A 26285-nucleotide genomic window follows, 5' to 3' on the forward strand; every position below is an offset into this window, starting at 1 on the left:
TGGAATGTAATTATAAGTGTCTTCTGTTTACTTTGTGCTATAAATAAAACTCAAAAGCTATTTTCTTCAAAAAGTTTATTCTAAGAACAGGAGCAGCTGCTCAATGGTCATACATTTCTTAAATTATGTTATAAAATATTCAAAATGCATAGAAATTCACTGACGTTCTCCTGCGACAGATAATGGACCTGAAGTTCAACAGCTGCAAAGGAGATTTAAGCACTCAAAATCTTAATTGATAGAAGAGTTATGCTCACCCTAATACTAATTTTACACTTCATAATATACATTTTACTGATTTTTGTTTGATCCAAGTAAAAGCTAAAATTTCATTATCATGGAAAAGCTCCTCTGAAGACTCAGTTCGTTTTGCTCTGCATCACAGAACAAATTTGCAATTCATTGATTTTCTACGTATTTACATACGGTCCCAAGCACCATAATTAATCAAACTAATTAAAATATAACAGCAAAAAAAAAATCATCAAGCCCTCAGCGAATGGGCAAATGCACACTAATCTAGGTGATACAAATAGAATACTTAATCTTATGGTAGACATGTTATTTTGTGGAAATATTTAAGCACATTTCCATGATTCTGTAGATAAAAACAAATTACTGTGGATGAGTCATAGAATATCATAGAATCCCTACAGTGCAGAAGGAGGCCATTTGGCCCATTGAGCCTGCACTGACCACATTCCCACCCAGGCCCTATTCCCGTATCCCCACATATATATCCCGCTAATTCCCCTGACGTTAAGGGTCAATTTAGCACGGCCAATCAACCTAACCCGCACATCTTTGGACTGTCGAAGGAAACCGGAGCACTCGGAGGAAACCCACGCAGACATGGGGAGAATGTGCAGACTCTGCACAGACAGTGACCCAAGGTTGAAACTGAACCCGGGTCCCTGGCGCTGTGAGGCAGCAGTGCTAATCACTGTGCCACCGTGCCGCCCACAGCTAAATGCTGGAATCTGAAACAGAAAATGCTGGAAAATCTCAGGTCTGACAGCATCTTAGAGAGAACTGAGCTAATGTTTCAATCTGGATGACTCTTCATCAGAGCTGCTGGTGGGTGAAAAGTGAGGACAAAGGGGACCCTTATGCTGGTTCTGGGAGTAAGAGCAGTGGTGTGGGAAATGGATTTGACACGGTTGAGAGCCCGGTCAACCACAGTGGGTGGAAAACCATGAAGAAGGAAGACATGTCAGCAACGACGTTTTGGAAAGTGGCATCATCAGAACAGATACGTAGGAACTGAGAGAAAGGGATCGAATCCTTCCAGGATGTGGGATGTGAAGAGCTGTGGTCACCACTCTGATGAAGAGTCATCCAGACTTGAAACATTAGCTCTGTTCTCGCTTCTCAGACGCTGTCAGACCTGCTGAGACTTTCCAACATTTTCTGTTTTTGGTGCACGAGTCTGTAGTTTTATATCCTTTCTCTTCTAATGAGGAAAAGCATATGGCTTGCTCTCAGGCTGCCTCCTGATCCATTGATCATCAAGGAAAGACACTTAGCTCTTTCTTTTTCCCTGGTGGAATATCACTAGTTTCTGCTCTCTGCCTCCTCAGTCAACCGTTTGACAGGATGCTACTGGATACAAATCTAGGTAAGAACAACATTTTAATTCTATTGCATTATTGCAAATGCTTAATATATATTTAACATCATCCTGAGAAGTTAATGCAAGTACAATATTCCAACCAGGGTCATTATTATTGGGTTATTTTATATTCAAAATAATTTCCACATATCCAAACACAGACAGTTCAAAGCATTTACTTATTTGTTCACACAAGAATGAATTACTGCAATGCAAAAAAAAACCAGTTTAGTTGTATCCAGAACTTTGTGAGAAGTAATAAAATGCTTTGCAGTCATGTCAGTTAAAGGGGTCTTTTACTCATTGCAAATGAGGTGCTTCAAATGTTTCATAATTGACACACACAATAAAACGGGGTTTAAATGTGAGAAGCAGCAAATAAAGAATTTTAATACTCTCCATGAAAAGATCGGAGCTGCCTGTCCACCAATTCAAAAAAACTAACAGTTAAATGAAACACTTTGTATCAGCCTTGAGTAGAAGTGACGAGTGAAGCATTACGAATTTTTAGCGTCATACAAAATAATGACATTGAATCTGCAAACAGCCTCTATCTGGTACAAATATCACTCTAAACATGACAATTATTTAAGTATGAACAGGACCATTACTGTAAAATATCCAGACACAGCAGAATTATGGCAGTTAGGATTGGTGGGACTGGATAACTCCAATTGCAATCTTATTGCCATGCGAGATAAATTCATACTATAATAATTCCTCTAAAGCTATTGCAAAAAATTGTCAGATAATAAGGATTATTATATTTTAGGTTTGTTGCAACTAAGACAACAGTATTTAAGGTTAGACTGTTTGGCTTGTATTAATTAGTCAAGTTATGATTTCTGCAGAGTGCAAAGCAACAGATAGATTAAAGCAGAGAACATAGAAAGCTTTCAAACATAACCTGCAAACTATGTGCATACATTCACTTTGGTGAAAATAGCACAGTAATTTAAGCTGACGTCATTCTCTTTGATTGTCCAATGACATATATTACACTTTGGAATAGTCTCGAGGAAGATTATTTTCAATATGGAGCTTTTTTAAAAAATTACATTATGACATCCAAATCTTGCATGCTTCAAACTGCTTCAATTGGTATCAGCCTCAAATAAAAAAGGCTTGGAGTAAGTTCAAATCACTACGTTATAGCAGAGCATATGGGCAAATGGAAACCAGAAAAAACAGCAATGAAGTGTAAAACTTTGAGAATTATCCTGCAGTTCATTTTTGAAATTCATTAACTTTGGTTTTTTGTTTTAAAAACAGTTGCCAAGAAACTTCAAGCAAAATAGGAGATAAAACACACCAGGGGAATATTAGCATAAGTCTCATGCTCTAACTTTTAGAAAAAAATTAATCAGAGTCTTCGTCATCGAGGTATTCCTCCGCATTGCTTGGAGTTCTTGTGATACCTGAAAGGAAAAGGAGAGCTGCTTTAGATTCCAGGCTTGCAGGTACACAGCGAAAATGCTGCAATATACCTCAAAAACACTTGCAAATCATTCAATATTGAAAACTTTAATAATTAGGCTTTTCTAAAAATGCATCTCCTGTCCATCAGTTATTTCACAGATTGGTTCTCCCTCATGTCTCTCCAAGATCCATCTTGATTTCACACAGTAGCAGAATAAAACTACACGAGACCAAACCTTGTTTTGTGCTTTGAATTGCAAGTAAGTAATATAAATAAGAACAGAGTAAGCAATTAGTAGCTATTAACTTCACTGGCTCCTTTAATTTTTACAAAAACAGTGCTAAACAGAATAACCAATCTTCTTCTTAGAGATGTATTTTCCCGACAGAAGTTATCTGCTTTAATTCTATTTAGAATTTGCACATCATCTTTGAAAGCTCCAGATCAAAGCTGTAACTTTCAAAGTGCAAACCGATAAATACCTTGAAAGTGTGTGTTTGGTGCTTTAACAATTTAAATAACTAATTATTAAGTTGGAAAGTAACAGCTTATCAAACAAATCAAACAGCACGTTTGTATTCAAATTGGGCTGCTTGGCGCCTTCCTTAAAGTCTTGTTTTGCAGGCAAACTGACATGTTTATTATGACAAAATAAGACGGCACTTTCTTCGGTGACGAAAGCTGTTTCTTTTTAAATCCTTGTAGAGATTTAAATAAATTAATACCAAAACAAATCTTGCACATAATTGTTGATTTCTGTCAGCCAGTATGGAACATCGCACCAGAACTGGATCAGAGGGGCAACACCGAAGAAACGAGGAGAAAATAAGATTCTGACTAATATTTCTGACAGTTCCATGAAATGCAGAGATTGTACAAGAGGAAAGGAGGGTTGCAAATATGTTCATTTAAACAAAAAAAAGGTTACATGGAAACTTAGGGATTTCAGAAGAGTAGAAGTACACCATCAGTAATAGAAAAGAAATCCTAAAGCCATCTTTGGTGTCATCAGCATGTATCTAAAGAGTGGAGAGGATTCTATGAGGAGGTAAATGAGGTAGTAAACAGGGAGCTCCGGTGAATATAATTGGACTTTCCAGAGCATCAATAAACTTAAACATGCAAGTGTTCTAAAGTTTAAGGTTCATAGGATTAATTCATGGCAAATTAGCTACCGGAATTGAATACTGGCTTGTCAATAGAAGTTAAGAGTTAAATGAAAAAAAAAATCAAAGAAAACACAATTTTTTTTCCCACAAAAATCATTTTGTTTCGGAAATTCCAAAGATTATATTAAAACAAAAATAATAAAATTAAAGAAGAAAATCACAGCATCACCTTCCACCACAAGTTTAGGAATGTTTGTGGTCAAATTTTAGTTTAAAAAATTGCACAAAATATTTATTCAAAATGATTGCATTCAAAAACTTGCACTCCTTCACTAAAAGTGTTTTTTTATGTTTATTCATGTGATGTGGACATCGCTGGCTAGTTCAGCATTTATTACCCATCCCTGATTGCCCTCGAGTGCACTTAAGAGTCAACCATATTGCTGTAGGTCTGGAGTCACATGTAGGCCAGGCCAGATAAGGATGGCAGATTTCCTTCCCTAAAACGACATTCATGAACAAGGTGGGTTTTCACAACAATAGACAATGGTCATCATTCGACTTCTAATTCCAGGTTATTATGAAATTCAAATTTCACCATCTGTCATGTTGGGATTCAAATCCAGATTCCCACAGCATAACCTTGGGCGCTAGAATACAGGTCCAGTGAAAATACCCCTGTGCTACCGCCTTCAGTGAACATATATATAGTACCTTGAGTTGTTTACATTTTTGTATGCAATGAAACTCAGGAAGATGGACTGCAAAGAACGTGATGCACCAGATGTTCAAATTCTTGAACTGGTTTGTAAAGGTGCTGTGGAGATCTGAGATGCATGGTGAGGGGTTAAAGATGGTGTGAAGGAAATTATGAGGAAGGGAAGACTACAGAGTGCTACGACATATTGGACCACTGGTGCTCATAGCCATGGGTCACAAGGACATAAATAAAGCTGTAAGCGGTCACTGCAAGATGAAAGACTAGAACAGAGTAAAAGACTACTCTGGAATTCAGCCTCAGTATTGTATTTTGGACACAAGTATGGAACTGTACATTTTATTGTACTTGGAGTTATAATTCATTTTAATTTCATTCACTTCTAGCTGTTCAATACCGAGAGCTTTTTAAAAGTTCTTTATTTTGGTGCTGGAGTATAGCACATGCACAACAATCTATCAGGGAACAGCTAATTACTCTATAACAATTTACTGTGTTCAACCAGCTCACAATCAATTCACCAAGAGTAAAAGGACGGTGAAGGAGGGACCCCCAGTATATCAGGATGCAGCACATTTGTATGGTCAGAAAACATTTTTTGTAGCCGAAGATCTTTGTGCTCGAGCAACAACCAGTCATACTCTGCAGTGGAAAATATGAGGGTTTTCAGGATCATAATCTTGAGAATAAGGACACCCAAGACAGAGTGCTGAACAGTTCAGGAGAGAGAAAAAAGTGCAGAAACAGGTGTTATGATCCCTGTAGTGTCGAGGTCCTGAACCCGAATCTCAGGGTACAGCATGAAGCCAGACTAGACGCCAACAGTTTTTCTATTTTGACGTAAATGTTAGGATATGATACTTTGCTCCAGGAGTAATTCTACTGACAAATTAGGGATCTTTTATCTAATAGAGGCTTTTCTCGGTATATGTGTCATCACACAGTGAAGTATGGAAAAGGAGAAGATATTCAGGGGGAGACTGGAAACACGAGTTACTGCAGTTAACCAACCCAAAAGGGGCAATTTTCTAGACATAAACCCTGCCAGAATGGTAGGCCCATTCCCAGGCCAGGAACCAGAATGGTGGAGAAGCAAACTTTTCCTGGGCTCTTATACTAAACCACAGCATTATCATCCCATTTCTGGATTCCCCAACCAATTAGCGAGGGTGGACAGGATGGCATGCTGGTTTCATCAAAGGAAAGATGTTTAATTAAAGGGTCACAAGAGATCACCAGCTCTTGGATTTATAAGGCTGCAGCAACCACAGGAATGAAGGGAGACCCGGGAAGGCTGTTTCCCAGGTCTTTCACTCTTATTTGCTGGAGGTCCTACTGCCATGTTGGAGAGACTGCAGTGAGGAGAGCTCTCCCAAGGATGGAGGATTTGGACAGCCTCTCAAACCAAGCAGGCATAGATGTAAATTTCTAAGCAAGTCAGTCACGTACATGGTCCCTCCAGCCTGAAGACAAGGCACCAAGATGATCCAGGATCTGAGGGCATGCCAAGCACCATATTCTAACTTTCCCAGCATTCCCCTGCACTGCATTTCTCAGATTAAAACACCTTGTAGTTCTACACATTCCTCTCTCCAAGCACCTCATATCCCCATCCGAGCTGCCAACACTCGGGCAAACCATGCTATTACCCTCTCTCACCAAATCATCCTCCACAAAGTTATCCTTCTCTCCTCTTCACACGTGGCATTAAACATACTTGCACCTCTCTGCTTTTTCTTCTTGCAGATGAAAGCATCAACTAGTCAAGCTGAAGAAATGCAGGTAGAGAGTGGGAGAAGAGTAGTGAGCAGCAGCTTGCCAATGACAGGCACATGGGCAGTCAAAGAAGTTTTTTTCTAGGAGACTGCAAATGTCAGTGACAACCTGTCATGAAAGCCTGAGCCTCCTGAAGCACTGGGTGCTTTGACATGTCAGCAGAGCGGATCCTTTGCCTGTGGACCCCATGGGGGGGGTCCCTCCTTCCAGCGAGATTGAGGTGTTCATTCCCTCTTCCCTGAAGAGGGGATGTGACTGAGGAGAAAGCAGCTGCAGCTGGTGCTGCTGCTAGTGCTGTTAATGGTGATACAAAATGCAGCTGCAAAGTTCCGCCCTTAGCACAGAAGGCTGGCAACAGTGGAGTGGAGCTGAAGGTGAGCAAGATGCCTTCCAAGATGTTGACAATTACCAATCAAGCAGCCATAGCACCACCCAAGTGTTTTGGCTAGCAGCCTTTCAGCTGGCCATGGTTGATGCTCTTCGAATTTGGCAATTGAAGACTCAGCTTGTCAGTAAAACTGAAGATGTTCTTCCTGTTGTGCAGCAATCTGGCTACCCTGATGAGCTGCTGACAGCTTGGGAAATCCAAAATTCAGGGTTAAAACAATTCTTCATTTGCTTTCGAAATACCTTAGTTACTTTCCAGAGAGTCTGGTGGGAGAAGCATTGCCTTCAATCCTGTCCCAGTAAAACCCAGTAGAAGGTGGGATGTGCTGGGATCACCCAATGATACTTCTAGGGAACTTAAGTCCCCACACACACATGCAAATCTATCTCCCTTTGCCTGGGAAAATTCTCCAGTATCTATTGGGCAGGTATTGTGGAGGAAGAGCATGTCACCTTGGGTGATTGTCTGTGTGGTGCCTGCATGTTCTCCTCATGTCTGCATGGATTTCCTCCAACAGTCCAAAGATGTGCAGGGATTGACATGCTAAATTGCCCCTTAGTGTCCCAAGATGGGTAGGTTAGAGGGAATTGGCCATGGTAAATGCACAGGGTTACAGGGATAGGGCGGAGGTGAGGTGGGATACTCTTTTGGAGGGTTGATGCAGATTTGATGGGCCGAATGGCCTCTTTCTGCACTGTAGGGAGTCTATGGTTGTTACTACAAGATCCTGGGAAACGGCCAGCAACTTCTTGTGTCTGCATTTGTACAGTTAAGCACAGAAAACCAGAAGTTGCTGTCAGTGGTTCCCGGCAACACCATGGGGCGGCACGGTGGCAGAGTGGTTAACACTGCGGCCTCACAGCTCAAGAGACCCTGGTTCGATTCCCGGCTTGGGGTCATTATCTGTGCGGAGTCTGCATGTTCTCCCCGTGTCTGCGTGGGTTTCCTCCGAATGCTCTGGTTTCTTCCCACATTCTGAAAGACGTGCTGGTTAGGTGCATTGGCCATGATCATTCTCCCTCACTGTACCTGAACAGGTGCCAAAGTGTGACTAGGGGATTTTCATAGTAACTAGATTGCAGTGTTAATGTAAACCTACTTGTTTTAAAGTTTATTTATTAGTGTCACAAAAGGAATTCTTAAATCCTCACAGCAGCAATTCTAGAAATGACAAAACTGATGACAAATTCCCCTTTTATGCTGTAATTCTCTGTTAAAACATCAAAAGGAGTTGCACCATGTTAATGAGGCACAACCGTGTTTCAACGGTGTATCAAGTCATAACTGGAGAACCTTTCTGGCCATAGGAAATTAATTTTATAATTGTGTAATGTCAACTGATAACAATTGCATAGTTTTAAAATATATACTTTTTGATGTATTTGATATTTCAGCTTTTAATGTGTAGTCTCACTCCACATAAATTTCCGAAAACTCTAATTGAGGTGTACAAGATGATAAGGGGGATTGACAAAGTCGATGTGGAGATGATGTTTCTTCTTGTAGAGTAATCTAGAAATTATAGTTTTAGGATAAGGGGTAGCAGATTTAAAACAGAAAGGAGGAGAAATTACTTCTCTCAAAGGGTGGAATTCACTAACCAGAGTGTGGTGGATGTTGGGATGTGAGTAAATTTAAGGAAGAGGTGGACAGATTTTTAATTAGTAAAGGTTTGAAGGACTATGGTGAATGGACAGGTAAGTGGAGTTGAGGCTGAGATGAGATCAGCCATGACCATATGAAATGGCGGAGCAGGCTCGAGGGGCTGAATTGCCCACGCCTGCTCCTAGTTCTGATGATTTTTAAGGCTAGTTCTTCTACTGACTGGTTTGCACTCTGAGAATTCTTCAATGTGATTGACTGATTTAATTGCTTAATGACATCACTGTTCCTGGACATCTGGAGATCTGGAAATCCCCCCCTGACTTAGCACCAGATTCAAATTAATGTTATGGAAGATGAAATCCATACCACAGAAATGGCAACATCTTTGCAGGCAGCTTTTCTTTTAAGACATTTGTAGCGAATGTTGTCACTTGGTTGTTGACTGCGAAATCCTAGCCACTTATTTTACTCAGTTTATGTTTTGCAACAACTAATTTTGGATTGAAACAACATGTGAAAGGGTGAACAGGGAAACCAATTTCTCAAACTCAAATTAAATTTAATTTAATGACGCTCCCATCAATGTTTGTCTTAAATTAATCCACAAAGAAATTCTCCCAATCCTTGTTATATTACCATTTTTGCTCCAATATCTGGTTGCATCAAAGGAGGCATGTTAACCAGAGTAACCTCATTCTCATTACAATAAAAATATTTATAAGGCACCTTTAACATAGAAAATATTCTCAGTGGAGAATTTCATAAAATGGTGCAACAACAACTCTCTTCTACTGAACAGCAACAAAATGCAAGAACTAGTTGTAGACTTCAGGAAAAAGCCAGTTAATGATATTGTTCCTGTGAAGATTTATGATCTGGACACTGGAATAGATAGTTACTACCTACAAGTATCTAGGTGTCTAAGTGGAAAATCAATAGATTTGGAAGGTACAGGGTACAGTTGTGATGATCAAAGGCATACATGATTATGCTACCTCACAATTAAAATTCTTTCAAGCACATCCTACAGTTTTGAAACTCTTCTACAAAGCTACACTTTAAAGCGCTACACTTTTGTTGATGTCTCGCCTGGTACTGTTGTCTAAGGAAAGCAGTCTCTTTAAAGGATACGGAGATTACTGAATCAGGCAGGAAGGGTATTTGACGAGCAGATCTTTCTTGGTGAAATCTGCTCTTGAAGAATTTTGACAAAAGTGTGTGTCATAAACAAGGAAAATCACTCCGTCTCAGTATTACTGTTTCAGGAAAAAGGCTACAATCCCTAGTCACAGAGGTTTACAGCATGGAAACAGGCCCTTTGGCCCAACTTGTCCATGCCGCACTTTTTAAAAAAAAAACCCCTAAGCTAATCCCAATTGCCCGCATTAGGCTCATATCCCTCTATACCCATCGTATCCATGTAACTATCTAAATGCTTTTTAAAAGATAAAATTGTATACACCTCTTACTACTACCTCTGGCAGCTTGGTCCAGACACTCGCCACCCTCTGTGAAAACATTGCCCCTCTGGACACTTTTGTATCTCTCCCCTCTCGCCTTAAACTATTCCCCTCTAGTTTTAGGCTCCCCTACCTTTGGGAAAAGATATTGACTATCTACCTTGTCTATGCCCCTCATTATTTTACAGACCTCTAAGATCACCCCTCAGCCTCCTACGCTCCAGAGAAACAAGTCCCAGTCTATTCAGCCTCTCCTTATAACTCAATCCATCAAGTCCTGGTAGCATCCTAGTAAATCTTTTCTGCACTCTTTCTAGTTTAATAATATCCTTTCTATAATAAGGTGACCAGAATTGCACACAGTATTCCAAGTGTGGCCTTACCAATGTCTTGTACAACTTCAACAAGACATCCCAACTCCTGTATTCAATGTTCTGACCGATGAAACCAAGCATGCCGAATGCCTTCTTCACCACTCTGTCCACCTGTGACTCCACTTTCAAGGAGCTATGCACATGTACCCCTAGATCCCTTTGTTCTGTAACTCTCCCCAACGCCCTACCATTAACTGAGTAAGTCCTGCCCTGGTTCAATCTACCAAAATGCATTACCTCGCATTTGTCTAAATTAAACTCCATCTGCCATTCGTCAGCCCACTGGCCCAATTGATCAAGATCCCACGGCAATTGGAGATAACCTTCATCACTGTCCATCATGCCACCAATCTTGGCGTCATCTGCAAACTTACTAACCATGCCCCCTATATTCTCATCCAAATCATTAATATAAATGACAAATAACAGTGGGCCCAGCACTGATCCCTGAGGCACACCGCTGGTCACAAGCCTCCAGTTTGAAAAACAACTCTCCACAACCATCCTCTAGCTTCTGTCAAGAAGCCAATTTTGTATCCATTTAGTTACCTCACCCTGGATCCCGTGAGATTTAACTTAATGCAGCAACCTACCATGCAGTACCTTGTCCAAGGCTAGTTCCTGATCTAGTTTGTGTCTTTCTCGACAAGAACTTTTAACAGGACTTTGATGTATGGAAGAGGGTACACATTCTGGGTGGGACTCACTGATTATCTTAATGCACTGGAATTGTTTCTTAAAGCATAATTAATTAAAGTTAGATCTCTGAGGTAGGGTAGTTTTATTATTGTTCATTTATATGTATTTTTAAAACAAACAAATGAACAATGCTTCCCCAAAATGAATTTCCGTGAATAGTGAAATGTAATTGAATATGACACTTAGCCTCATAAGGAGATATTAGGCCAGATGACCAAGTGTGATGAAACAAGTAGTTTTAAAGTAGTCTCTTAAAGGGCAAAGCGAAATAGAGAGGCAAAGTATTAATTATTAAAGGCATCATGTGAAAAATGCATCCTAATTTTCCCACCCATTTTACGTTTGCAGGATATGTTTAACACATCTGCTAGAATAGGATGAGGAAATGAGAGCATCATAGCTTTCGCATGCTCAAGCAGTGCAGAGTTATTTAAAGACATATATCTGTGCATGCATGCAAAAACATTCCAATGAAAGGAAGCTATCCCCAAAGCAGATTTAGAGGCCAACAAAAAAAAAATGTATGTGCTTTGTAAACTATGTTTGCAAAATAGCTCTTTCATTTCCCTTAGGAATAAATAAGCAAATTATTCCATAGCCAACTTGGTCTTGCAAAACACAAAAATCAGGAAATGGATCATATGAAACCACAAAACTAATCAAGGTAAATCAACAAAAAGAAATAGTTTAGCATCTAGATCGAGAGAAACAATACAAACCTAAAATTAGCTAAACTGAAAAACATGACCCAAATGAAATCAACAAAACACTAATGAAATAACGAACTTCAAAAAGACTGCAGAGAGGAGTTAGATGGTCCACTGGGACGATTACAGATATTTTGAAAGGATGCATGAAATTCAGAGGAGGGAACTGGAAGTGAACATAGAAACAGTAAGAAATTACGGTAATAACAGTAAAATCGTCAGAGACGGAGTGAAAGCCATAAAGGACACCAATGGAAATGAAGCGGAAGACAAGAGGAGAATAATTCACACATTTAATGGATGTATTCTTGTGGCATTCCCGATGCAAAATTAAAACAACATTGCCTCCATTCATGGAAATAACCCACATAGATGTAATTACTGCCAAATCAAGTCAAGAGGTTCAAACATGATGCAAAAAGAACATATTCTTGGGTACAAACTGGACCCATCCTGTTTTAATAGAAGACATATGGGTTAAGAGATAACAATCATGCCGAGAGAGGTACTGAATGGGTCAGGGAAGTACCACTAAGTTGGAAAGAAGCAACATAGTACCTATATTCAAAAGAAATGACAGTCTAATTCAGGGAATCACAGATCCATCAAACAAGCATCTGGTAGAACAAATAAACTGATTCTCAGAAACAAAGCTGGGAACTACACAAATAGCAATAACCGAGGAAGGAACAGTCACATGGTTTTTGAAAGGCAGGACTGTCTGACCAGGTTCCTCAAGTGAATTATGGGAAACAATATCATGCAGTGTACTTGATTTGCAAATCGTTCTTTATAAAGCATTCAGAAAAGATTGTTTCTGCAAGTGAAAGCAACAGAGAAATAATAAAACTGGGTATGGAAGAGAGGTTTATTCTGACCTGATCTCTTGCAATTATCTTAAAACATCATAGATTCAGAAACATTTCTGTTTTTTAACAAATCTGTAGCATGATCTACAATTACTCTGTCCATACTACTCTATATTTAAACAATTATCTATTTAGTTAAAAGTTACCAAGTGTAAATAGTTATACCAAATCAGATAAATCTTAAACACTTTGTGCTCAATTTTAACTTAGGCTGTGGGGAGAAGGCAGAGTGTGGAGATAAAGAGATTTTTTTTTCAGGATGGCAGCCGGTGACTAGTGGTGTGCCTCAGGGGTCGGTGCCAGTACCACAATTTTTCACAATATACATTGATGATTTGGAAGAAGGAACCGAAAGCACTGTTGCTAAGTTTGCAGATGTTACATAGATATGTAGAGACAGATAGTATTGAGGAAGCAGGGGGGGCTGCAGAAGGATTTGGACAGGTTAGGAAAGTGGACAAAGAAGTGGCAGATGGAATACCATGTGGAAAAGTGTGAGGTTATGCACTTTAGACGGTGGAATGGAGGCGTAGACTATTTTCTAAATGGGGAAATGCTTAGGAAATCAGAAACACAAAGGGACTTGGGAGTCATTGTTCAAGGTTCTTTTAAGGTTAATGTGCAGGTTCAGTCAGCAGTTAGGAAGGCAAATGCAATGTAAGCATTCATGTCGAAAGGGCTAGAATACAAGAGCAGGGATGTACTTCTGAGGTTGTATGAGGCTCTGGTCATAACCCATTTGGAGTATTGTGAGCAGTTTTGGGCCCCGTATCTAAGGAAGGATGTGTTGGTCTTGGAAAGGGTCCAGAGGAGGTTCACAAGAATGATCCCTGGAATAAAGAGCTTGCCGAATGAGGAGCGGTTGAGGACTCTGGGTCTGTACTCGGAGGTTAGAAGGATGAGGGTGATCCTATTGAAACTTACAGGATACTGCGAGGCCTGGATAGAGTGGACGTGGAGAGGATATTTCCACTAGTAGGAAAAACTAGAACCAGAGGGCACAACCTCAGACTAAAGGGCCAATCCTTTAAAACAGAGATGAGGAGGAATTTCTTCAGCCAGAGTGGTGAATCCGTGGAACTCTGCTGCAGAAAGCTGTGGAGGCCAGGTCATTGAGTGTTTTTAAGACAGAGATAGATAGGTTCTTGATTAATAAGGGGATCAGGGGTTTTAGGGAAAAGGCAGGAGAATGGGGATGAGAAAGATATCAGCCATGATTGAATTGTGGAGCAGACTCGATGGGCCAAGTGGCCTAATTCTGCTCCTATGTCTTATGGGAGGAGCACAGTAAGAGTTTTAACAACACCAGGTTAAAGTCCAATAGGTTTATTTGGTAGCAAATACCATTTGCTACCAAATAAACCTGTTGGACTTTAACCTGGTGTTGTTAAAACTCTTACTGTGTTCACCCCAGTCCAACGCCGGCATCTCCACATTATGGGAGGAGAACAGCCAAAGCCGGCAGCACTCTTGGAAGTCATGAGGAGCAGGAGTCAGGTGCCACTGAGGACCCAAGGAAACTGTCCCCAGTGTAAGTGCTAGGACTGAATGGGGGTTGGCAAGCTGATGCAAGTCAGGCAAGGGGATGGAAAGGTTGAAGGATTCCTTTAGTCTCTGGGGTCTAAGGGCCCCTAGTAGGACCAGAGAGAACTGCTGTTCCACAAAGACGCTACATAAAAGTTACATTTTTAAACTTAACTTGCAGTCTTCTGGCAACACCACAATTCCCACCCTGGTTTAACCATTAGACTTGGTCACATGTGGGGCCCCTGAATGCTGAAGTTAAAATTTTGCTGCAGTGCTGATGACATAATCAGGTTGTAATTTTTAAATTTATATTAACTGGCTTCAAAATTGTTGAAGGTAAAACACTACCAGACAGGAGTGGTGAGGCCTCAGGCAGGTAAATGGCCTCACGCAGTTCTATCCCCTCCAACACACTTATTCACATTCGACAGATTAGAGGGTGATGGCACCAAAATAAAATCAAACCAGCTATTTTATGTAAAATCTAGCGTCTGTGTCATATCCTTACGCAGAACATTGTTAACACTAATGCAGGAGCATGACATATTTGTGGATATGAGTAAATCATGATTTTTACTGTGTTGAACCAATGCATTGGACCATTTATTTTACAAAATATGTATATTTTTTGGTCCAATTCAGTCATCCCTCCCCCTGCAAAGAAGGGGAGGATTGAGAACTTAATATTTCCAACAAGGTATCCCAGCAAGTTAGAGAATTTAGAGAAAAGGAAATCATAATACCATCGGGTTTAGAATTGTTCTGGAAAAGGAAAAGAAATGAGCAAATACAAATTTATGTGGGAGGGGGTTGGCTTCAGTAAGTTGGAGAGATCTGAACCAGGCAGACTGGTATTAATAACTGATAGGCAAAAAGTAACTGAACAATGGGAGACCTTCAAAAGGAGATAATTTAGGAACAAATTAGACATTTCCTTGAGGGGGAAAAGGAATAACATCCAAAGAGGACAAAAAGTTTGAGAACAGAATTGCAGCTAACAATAGTTAAGGGAAGTCAAAGCGAGGGTGGGGCCAATGAGGGACTAAAAAGGGGATATTCTTGTGGAGGCCGAGATATTAAGTGAGTCATTTCACTCGAGAAGAGGATGTTGCCAGTGAATCAGTAGAGAAGGTGGTAGTGATATTTGGTAAGAAAGAAACAGATGGAGGACATACTTAAAAATTGACAGTCCTCAAAGTAGAAAAGTAGGTCCTTACAGGATGCAGGTGAAGTTTCTACTGGAAGGGTGGAAAATTTCCCAACTGCCACAGTAGGATTTAAAACTCATGTTCTCAAATGGGAGGAACAGACAAGCTGGCAACCTGGGCAGATAGTTACCAGATTAAAGTAAAGGTAGAGAAATTGGAAGTAATACAAAACAGAAAATACTGGAAATTTTCAGCGGGTCTGGCAGCATATGTGTAGTAAGAAGCAGATTTATCATCAGATCTGCTGCTGAGCTCTCTCTGGTTTTATTTCCAGCATCTGTCGTATTTTGCTTTCGTGGAGTGATACATCTTGGCAGGAAGAGCAAGGCAAAGCAATACAAACCAAACTATACCATTTTGAAGTAGACATAACATAAAGACCCGGGGATATACATACATGTATCTTTGAAGGCAGCAAGATAAGTTGAGAAGGATGTTAAAAAGCTTTTGGAATCCTTGATTACATTAATCGCGGTACAGAGTACGAAAACCAGGAAATTAAGCTAAAATTTTATAAAACACTGGTTAAACTAAAACTGGAGTACTGAGTTCAATTTTGAGCACCACACTTAAGGCTTTAAAAAGGGTGAAGGCAGCATCTACTGGAACGGTACCAAGATTAAGGGACTTCAGTTCTGTGGAGAGAAGCTGGGATTGTTCTCCTCAGAGCAGAGAAGTGAAATGAAGATTTGAATGGTGTTCAAAATCATGAAGCGTTTTGATAGAGCAAATAAAGAGAAATGGTTTCCAAGGACAGTAGGATTGGTAACCAGAGGACACAGCGTTAAGATGCTAGGTGAAAGAACCGGAGACAAAATGATGAAACACATCTTCTTATACAGTCAAGTGTTGTGATCTTGAACGCACTGCCTGAAAGAGCAGCAGAGCAGACTGAATATTAACTTTCAAAAGGGAGTTGAATAAATATGCAACAGAAGAGAGCTTGGGCTGTGGGGAAAGAGGTTAGTTGCACAGGCATAATGAGCTGAAGGGCCTCCTCCTATGGAGTATCTTTCTATGATTTTAAAGAGAAAGGGTTCAAAAGCAGAGCATATATAGTACAATGTATAGCATCCCCACCTATCCCTTAGTTTCTTTAGAAAATGATAAATAATTTGCAAATAAAATCCTACATGAAATAATATTTTCTGTACACAAGGACATATTTTTCTTTTCATTTCCTTTTAAAAACAGCTACAAAATATTATCCGACGCAGATAGCATGGCAATGGCGCTCAAAGGAAAAATACATTTCCTTCATAATTGAAGCTGTCAATACAGGAAATCCTGATGCGGTACAGATGCCTCACAAGTATCCAGGTTACTTAGTGTCCCGAGCTGGTGCAAGCCAATGCATTAAAAAGAACTTACACCTTGGTTCTTCCTGCTTACCTTGTCCAGATTTCTTTTTAAGAAGAGAAGAACATTGTGGATTGGTGGCCATGTCTAACGGCACTTTCTTCTCATTGTTTTTCAGATCTATTCTGGCACCTACAGATAGAAGAGACAGTTACACATATATAAGAGTCAGGTCTTTTTCATTTGTATAGCTGGTGAAGCAGTTACAGTTTAACGTGGAGGTTAATAATCCACTCAACAGCATCGACTGACACAGGGAATGGTTGTGGTGTTAACTGGAATTGAACTCTTAGGGCAGAAATTCAGTGTGTGGAAGATGGTCTGACTTAAATATCCACTATCATAATTTGAGCTGTTCCTCATGTTCCACTTGTGGAGCAAGTGTCACATCTTCCTTGGCCGGTCCTCAAGTGGTCAGCAACAGTCAGTAACACCAGGACGTGTCATTACTAAAATCTCGTGACTGATATTTGGGGCAAAGTGGGTGCATGACCATAGTATTTAAATGCAACATTTCCTTGTATACAGATGACTATTTTTGCTTTTGACTTTTAAAGTAGGTAAATTCAATCTGGAGATTACATTTTGAGATTTGAAGCTTCAATGGCAAGCGCTTTAACAGACTTTCAAATGACAAGTTAAACTGGATGAACGGGAGGAGAAGGGAAATATAAAATGAGTAGTTTGAATTCATTTTACCATCGCGTTGCGCCTGTTTTCGGGCACGAAAACTTGGTAAAGTCGGGCTTGAGACGAGTAGCATGATTCACGCCCACCTCCGCACCAGTTCCCTCTTCATCACGGCCCAAAAATGGCCACGATCGGGACCTCGCCTGAAACGCGCCCGACAGCTCTCTGCTTGATGTCGGGCGGCGGCGGAGAGAGGTCCTCTGCCACTCTGCCTGAGATTGGTGGGGGCTAAGGGGAGGGGGGCCCACGATTGGTCTGGGTGGCGGGGCTGTGGGGAAAGGGGGAATAAGGGAGTCAGTAATGTTGTGGGGGTGGGGCAATGTCTGTGGAGGCCAGGGGGAGGCATTACCCTGCCTGGAAGGGATGTGGCAGGGGAGCAGCCTTCTATAATTTTTTTCTGTACATGCGCATTTGGAGGTACCGATTGGAGCTGCAGGGTTTCGGGCGCATTAAGCCCCGCCCACAGGCTTGTGCAGCGCAATTCGGAATTGCTGATATTTTTGTAGGCAGAGTACGTATGGGGGCGTCTCAGAACAGGTCGAAAAATTGGATCTGAAACACTCCCAGCTTCAAGTCCGCCCAGAACTTCAAATCAAAATGGTAAAATAGGACCTATAGGCTCTGAAGTTTCAGTAAACTGCACTTTAATCCATCACTGAAAGAGGTGCATTGCTACACCTCTGAGTCAAGCCAGATGATTGCAGAGTCTCATCATATTTACAAACTGAATTAAATATAGAAAATTTAAAAATATGGACCAACAAAATATTTTATTTGCTCTCCTCACCAACAATGGACAAGCTGAAGTATCAGAAAATTGAATTCTTGGAGATTAGTGTGAAGCAAGAAATGACCAATGTTTTTTGCAGCTTTTATGTACAAAAAAACTTCATACTTAAGACGGGAAGGACTAAGAAGAGGAGAAAGAGGATACATGTTTAGATGCAAATAACATTCCTTCACCATGAAATCCAAATTTAAATACATCCAAGAAAATGAGCTTGAATTCCACTTGGTTGAAAAACTGCAAAAAGGTCAGTCATGCACGCTAACACTATATTCTGCACTCTCTCCTTTCCTTCTCCCCTATGTACTCTATGAACAATATGTTTTGTCTGTATAGCGCACAAGAAACAATACTTTTACTGTACCCCAAGTGACAATAATAAATCAAATCATAGAAACTTGACCTAGACCGCAGGCTATTTTTCAACATTTAAATCTCCATGTCTTTAAATCTTGTGTCTATGCATAGCTCCTGCTTACAGCACCTTATTTCCGATTATCATGTATCATTACACTTTTACATTAACTTTTTCCACCATCAATACTTATATTGGCTTTTATAATGAAAATTACTTGAGCAAATTTAACATGCTGTAATTGCCCTCTCCACCTAGTGATGACGACACCAGTTTTGTGTATCGCAACACCTTAGTCTGTACTGTAAAGGAACTCTCTCCTACTCCAACCAACTTTCCTTCTCTGCTTCCCAAATAACTGCTTCAGTGTAAACAGAAAAATAAGGGCAAAATACATGACTTTAACCTGGAATATATGTATGCCTGTGTATTACCAACTGTGCTCTAACTCTGCTTCACCTGAAGACTACATTTGGTCTACCCTTTCACCAGGGCAATGCCACTGTCTTAATCTGAAGTTACCTGTTGAGACAGACCAGGTGGACAGATATCCTTGCCTGGTGGAGTTTTAAGATGTCAGTTTCAAAAGCTTAAGTAATAGAATCACAGAATTGTTACAACACAGAAGGAGGCCATTCGGCCCAGCGTGTCTGTACCGGCACTCAGTGCCATTCTCCTGCCTTCTCCTCCGTAACCCTGCATATCCTTCCTCAAATTATGAGCCCTGGTCCTGGATTCCCCCACCATCGGGAGCATTCTTTCTGAATCGACCCTGTTGAATCCTGTTGGAATTTTATAAGTTTCCAAGAGATTTCCCCCCTCACACTTCCAATGAATATAATCCTAACTGACTTAGTCGTTCCTCATATGACAGATCTGCTATCCCAGAAATCAGCATGGTAAACCTTCGCTGCACTCCCTCTATAGCCACAACATCCTTCCTCAGTTAAGGACACCAAAACTGTACAGAATACTCCACGGGTGGCCTCACCAACACCTTATACAATTGCAGTAAAACATTTCTATTTCTATACTCAAACCCTCTTGCTATGAAGGCCAACATACCATTTACCTTTTTTACTGCTTGTTGTACCTGCGAGCTTACTTCCAGCGACTGATGCACAAGGACACCAAGGTCTTAGTGAGTATTCAGCTCTCTCAATTTACAGGGTGCAATTGCTTCAGAGAATCGCCCTTAAAGAGACTATAACCATCTAAACGCATCTATTTAAATTGGAAAACCTCATTTTACAATGTTCCACTAATCAGAATAAAATCTTGCCATTTGGACAAGCACTATCCCCTTAGATTTGATAAATTATCTCAAGTTTGAAGATGAATTTACGAATGCTTTCCTTTAATACACAAGTGTCTTTCTCAGTCAACCTAATCAGGGTGGAAGTCACCTTCACAAATTCTAAGCCTATGTCCAAGACCTGTAGAATCATACAGTGCAGAAGAGGCCCTTTGGCCCATCAAATCTGCAATGACACGTGATCTCCCACCTAATCTCATTTACCAGCACTTGGCCCCATAGCCTTGAATATTATGACATGTCAAGTGCTTATCCAAGTACTTTTTAAAAAGGTAACTCACCTCAATCACCCTCCCAGGCATCACATTCCAGATGGTCAGCACCCTCTGGGTAAAACAGGTTTTCCTCACATCCCCCCCTAAACCTCCTGTCCCTTACCTTGAGCTTGTGCCCCCTCTGACTGATCCTTCAACAGGATCAGCAGGGAACAGCTGCTCCTTACTCAACTCATCAGTGCCCCTCATTATCTTGAGCACCTTGATCAGGTCACCCCTCCGTTTCCTCTGCTCCAAAGAAAACAACTCAAACCTATCCAACCCCTCTTCATAACTTAAATGTTCCATCCCAAGCACAATCCTGGTGAATCTCCTCTGCACCCCCTCCAGTGCAATCACATCCTTCCTATAATATGGCAACCAGAACTGCACACAGTACTCTAGCTGTGGCCTCACCAAAGTTCTATACAACTCCAACATGATTTCCCTGTTTTTGTGATCTATACCTTGATCGATAAAGGCAAGTGTCCCATATGCCTTTTTCACTACCCTACTAACATGTCCTTTTGTTTTCAGAAATCTATGGACAAACATGACAAGATCCCTTTGTCCTATAGAACTTTCTAGTGTTGTGCCGTTCATGGAATACTTCATTGTAAAATTACTCCTTCCAAAGTGTATCACCTCACACTTTTCAGGGTTAAATTCCATCTGCCACTTATCTGCCCATTTGACCATCCCATTTATATCTTCTTGTAGCCCAAGACACTCCGCCTCACTGTTAACCACCTGGTCAACATTGGTGTCATCCGCAATTTACTAATCCTACCTGCCACAGTCATCTATGTCATTTATATAAATAGCTAATCTACTGTCCATGATGTATCCTTCTCAATTTTCCTTTGCTTTGAAGTCATAGAGGGGACAACTGGGCAGGGTGATAACAGCTAGCTGATCAGTTATCATCCATTTCACCCCCATTGATGTTAGTCAGGTTCCTGCAAATCGGATTGCAAATATCCCTTAAAGCAGCAAGCTGAGCTAATCCCTTCTCATACTCTGCTGAACTCGCATTTTACTCATTACCTGGATCAAAAATCAATTAAGCTACTTCTGGAAATGGGACCAGAGAGCACAAAGGATAAAGATTGATTGCAATGAACAAATATTGCACAGGAAAGACTTTTTAATTATCACTATCATTTCACTCCTAAAAAATTATTTTTTTAAAGCAACATCTTAGGTTAATCTGTATGCTATGCTTTGAAGGAACCTGAGACACTCCATTCCTAAACTGTGTGGAAAGATCAGATGACAAGTAAACCAACATTCAGAGTTTCGATAAAGTTGCCCGAATTCATTCTGCTGATAAAGAAAAAAGAGTGGACAAAAGAAGTTAACTTGTGAAAGGAGGACATTGAGAGTAGGATTAAAGAACAAGAAAAATTAAAACATTTGTATTTGGAGATAATTTGAAGATTTACCTTTTAGAAGCAACAGCTCTAGAATATCTTCATAACCCTTCCATGCAGCAGCATGTACGACAGTGTCTCCCAGTTTATTCTGTGTAAATGCAAACCGAACCCCAAATTTACACTCGTGTACATATTTAAAGATCTCATGCTCATGTTGCAACAGTTTCTGCACAAAACATAATAATCTTTCAGCCTAGCGATATTACCAGCATGTTGGAAGCCACGATGCTGCTATTTGGAAAATTAGCTCTTCCCAAATAACAAAGTAGAACTACTCAATATCAGCAATTGCTTTTAGATAAGGTATTAAATTTTCAGTAACATTTCCATTATATTGTTATCACCCTCTCTTTTTTAAAATGGACTTTTCCCCGTTCCTTTTTTTAAAATTTTGATCGATATTGCAAAGAAAGGCATTGGGGATTAAACGCTGCGTACTTGTTTAAAGGTACAAACAATGTCACTGTCAAAACCTTGCTGAATATTTCTGACATCCAATTATAAATCTAAAACATGTCGAGTCTAATTGTCTTACCTGTTGATTTAATTCGATATTTGGCTGGGAGAGCAGAATTTTCACTATCCCTAGAATTTAAAAAGTCAAATTTAAAATCACAGTTAAACAAAAATACAGACAAAATTGTCTCTGGAACTTTCAACCTTAGCCCAAAAAGCTTAATATTGAACCACAGAACCAAGATTTGAATTTATGCACAAGAATGCTACGGAGTTCAGCTAAAACTGCAGCTACCAGCACAGATCACTAATAACCATTCCACTACTTGTCTATCTGATGCTGAGTAGCAAGATGTTCAGACTGAAATTCCAATTCTCTCTTTCCTGGTCCCAATTTCAGAACATCAGAAATAGGAACAAGAAAAGGATATTTGGCCCCTCAAGCCTACTCCCCATTCACGGCTGATCTTCTACCTCAAAGCCATTTTCCCACACAATCCCCAAATCCCTTGATGTCTTTACTCTCTAGAAATCTATCAACCCTGGTCTTGAACACACTCAAATGATTGAACCTCCACAACATCGGAGCTAAAGAATTTCAAAGAGGTACCACCCTCCAAATGAAGAAATTCCTCCTCGTCAGTCCTAAATAGCCAACCTCTTATTCTGAGACTGTGTTTCCTGTGACCCCAGCCAGAGACTGCATTAACATTGCCCAGCCCTGTAAGAATTTGTATTCAATTTGATCACTTTGCATTCCTAGAAGCCCCAGACAATATAGGCCCTCAATCTCTCCATTAGGGCAATCCTGCCATCCCAGGGATCAGTCTGGTGAACCACTGCGCACTTGCTCTCTGGTGATTATATAATTCCTTACAGAAGGAAACTAAAAATGTACGCAATACTCCAGGAGTGGTCTCACCAAGGCTCTGTACAATTGTAGCAAGACATTTTTGGTCCTGTACTCAAATCCAACTTACTATTTGGCTTCCTAATTGCTTGCTGCCCCTGCAAGTTAGCTTTCAGTGACTCATGAACAAGAACATCCAGGTCCCTTCAGACATCCACACTTCCCAATCTTTACCATTTAAGAAATACTCTGTTTGTCGTACCAAAATGAATAACTACATTATATTCCATCTGTCACATGCTTGCCCACATACTTGGCCTAAGTCCTCTGGAAGCCTCTTTTAATCTGTCTCAATTTATTGCTACCTAGTTTTGTGTTATCAGTTAACTTAGAAATATTACATCCAAACCATTGACATAGATTGTGAATAGCTGGAGCCCATGCACTGATCCTTGTTGCACCCTACTCGTCGCGGCCTGTCCTCCTGCGCATGACCTGTTTATTCCTACTCTGTTTTCTGTCTGTTAACCATCAATACACATCAGTATATTACCTTCAATCCTACGTGTCTTAATTTTGTTTACCAACCTCTTGTATGGGTCCTTATCTAAAGCTTTCTGAAAACCCAAACACATCACATCCATTAGTTCTTCCTCATTTATTCCGCTAGCTACATCCTCAAAAAACTGTAACAAGTTTATCAAACATGATTTCCCTTTCATAAATCCATGTTGACTCTGTCCAATCTTCGAAGTATTCAGTCAACACACCCTTTATGATAGATTCCAGCAGGGTTGACAATCAGGCTGGCTAGTCAATCACTCAAGATTACAGAAATCTGTCTGGCTCAGGTATAATACTATTAACCTGCTGCTAAAGTTAACCTAATTAATTACAGCCCATGGAGGAAATAATTAGCTCACTGGCATCTCAACTGTTAACCATTTCCAGCCCCCGCACGTTTTTATCAAATTGCAGTAACATACGATGCTCCTAAAACAATAACATTTTTTTTCACAAAGAATTTTAAAAACTAAATCAGCAAAATTCCTGAAAATAACAGGAAGATATTTATCTTTCATTCTATGCACATCATAATTAATGATGTTTCAATCCTAATCAGTTTGCCAATTTTTTCAAGCACATTTCCTTATATTTATATACAAATGTCAGCATTTAAAAATGTATACTTCTATTTAAAAATATAATGGGCCAGGCTATGCCATAATAGCAGTGAGGATAAAAGGGTATACAATTATAGCGAGGGAAGTGAGAAAGCAACTTTTGGCACTTAGACGTCTGCAGTTAAATGCAGAAATACAGAAGTTGCTGATCGAGATAGCTTGCTCCTTCACAAGGCGCACTGTTGCAGGCCTTGAAGGTATATTTAATAGGATAGTAATTAATGCAGTGTCTTGAACTTTCCCTTTAGTCCCCAAATAAACGTTGCTGCAAAGGTTAGGGCTTATGTATTTTAACAAGGTTTATTTTTAAACAAGTTGACTATAGTCCCAGTCTCGAGAAACCCGGCAGGTAAAATTTATTGAACGCAATAGTTAAGCAAATCTTTAAGAATTCTTTTGTAATTCCTGAGATCTATATACAGTAGAAATATAACTGTTTTAGGACAAAATAGATTTAGAAACCATGGCTACATTTGCTTGATATGTATTTCTTTAAAAATCCTTGTTTATTATTAATGTAGTCTTATCTTATTAACTTCACAGGATTCAGTCTGTCAACTGCACTAATCGATTTGAACAGGGCAGGTTAAGAAATCATTCCAAAACAGTAACTGGAATTTTGAGAGTTTTAAAGAAAGGAAAGCTACTTATTAAACACAAACCTAACTTCATTGAATGACTTGCTTCCAACTGCCACCAACTGAACAATCAGTGTAATTTTCTGCTGATTTAAAATGGATTTAAACCTGTGAATTAAACGTTTAATCTCTTGCGTACTACAGAACCATAGAATCTCGACAGTGCAGGAGGCTGCCACTTGGCCCATCGAGTCTGCACCAACTCTCCGAAAGAGCATCTTACCCAGGACAACCCACACGACACAATTAAATCAGTTTCTATATTTATTATATGTTTACTATGACACAATTAAATATGTTAGTACCAAGCTATATTTTAAGACTAAAATCCATAATTTTTGTAACAGCTACATGTCCCTAAATTTAATCTAAGAATCTTTCATCGAGTGTGTACTGATGGATGACAGCTCGTTTAATCCCACCAAAACACAGCATACTCACAGACTTATTCAACCAATGGTCTGCTATCAGAGGCAGCAGGTTAATCAATTTATTAAGGGGAGATGGTGGCATAGTGATAATGTCAATGGACTAGAGGTCAAGGGTTCAAATCTCACCATGGCATCTGGTGGAGTTGAAATTCAACGAATAAGTCTGAAATTAAAAGCTATTTTCAGTAATGACGACCATGAAACTAATCTGGCATCCTTATCCTCCGGTCTGGCTAACATGCGACTCCAGACCCACAAAAATGTAGCTGACTCTTAATAGCTCTCTGAAATAGCGAGCTCTCTGGGGGTGTGGGGGGGGGCACAGTACCGCAACATCACAAACCGAATAATAATTCAGGGGCGGCACGGTAGCTCGCACTGCTGCTTCACAGCGCCAGAGACCCGAGTTCGACTCCCGGCTTGGGTCACTGCCTGTGTGGAGTTTGCATGTTCTCCCCGTGTCTGCGTGGGTTTCCTCCTGCTGCTCCGGTTTCCTCCCACAGTCTGGTTAGGTACATTGACCCGAACAGGCGCTGGAGTGTGGCGACTAGGGGAATTTCACAGTAACTTCATTGCAGTGTTAATGCAAGCTTACTTGTGACTAATAAGTAAATAAATAAACTTTAAATAGGGGGCAAACAACCCAGACCATGGGCAACAAATGCTGGCCTTGTCAATGATGCCCACAGCCCATGAAAGAATAAATTATGTTGAAATGACATTTCTTAAACTACTTCATCCATATTTAATTATTGCAGAAAAGGCGACGGCCTAGTGGTATTATCGCGAGACTATTAACCCAGAAGCCCAGCTCATGTTCTGGGGACCCGGGTTTGAATTTCGCATGACAAATGGTGGAATTTGAATTAAATTTTTAAAATCTGGAATTAAAAGTCCAGTGATGAACATGAAACTATTGTCGATTGTCAGAAAAAGCCATCTGGCTCACTAATGTCCTTTAGGGAAGGAAATCTGACGTCCTTACCTGGTCTGGCCTATATGTGACTCCAGAGCCACAGCAATGTGGTTGACTCTCAACTGCCCTTTGAAATGGCCGA

At 40.2% G+C, this 26285-nt stretch overlaps 1 protein-coding gene across 4 annotated transcripts in view; it reads right to left on the reverse strand.

The window, feature by feature from the left end:
- Window positions 1–67: 67 nt before the first annotated feature.
- Window positions 68–26285, reverse strand: part of ostf1 (osteoclast stimulating factor 1) — a 76460-nt gene continuing 50242 nt past the window's right edge. The window contains exons 7-11 of one of the 4 annotated variants that reach the window (XR_013498177.1): window positions 22204–22253; window positions 21678–21756; window positions 16865–16963; window positions 1488–3030; window positions 68–1011 (exon numbers count right to left, since the gene is read on the reverse strand). Coding sequence is in view for 1 of the 4 variants with exons in the window: in XM_078214538.1 (XP_078070664.1) it covers window positions 2972–3030; window positions 16865–16963; window positions 21678–21756; window positions 22204–22253 (287 nt within the window). In the remaining 3 variants the exon portion in view is untranslated. Of the gene's footprint in view, window positions 3031–16864; window positions 16964–21677; window positions 21757–22203; window positions 22254–26285 lie in introns of all 4 variants that reach the window. The other 3 variants (XR_013498176.1, XR_013498175.1, XM_078214538.1) reach the window with 3 other exon arrangements.

This window comes from Mustelus asterias, chromosome 6, assembly GCF_964213995.1.
Source record: "Mustelus asterias chromosome 6, sMusAst1.hap1.1, whole genome shotgun sequence".
NCBI classification, from domain to species: Eukaryota; Metazoa; Chordata; class Chondrichthyes; order Carcharhiniformes; family Triakidae; genus Mustelus; species Mustelus asterias.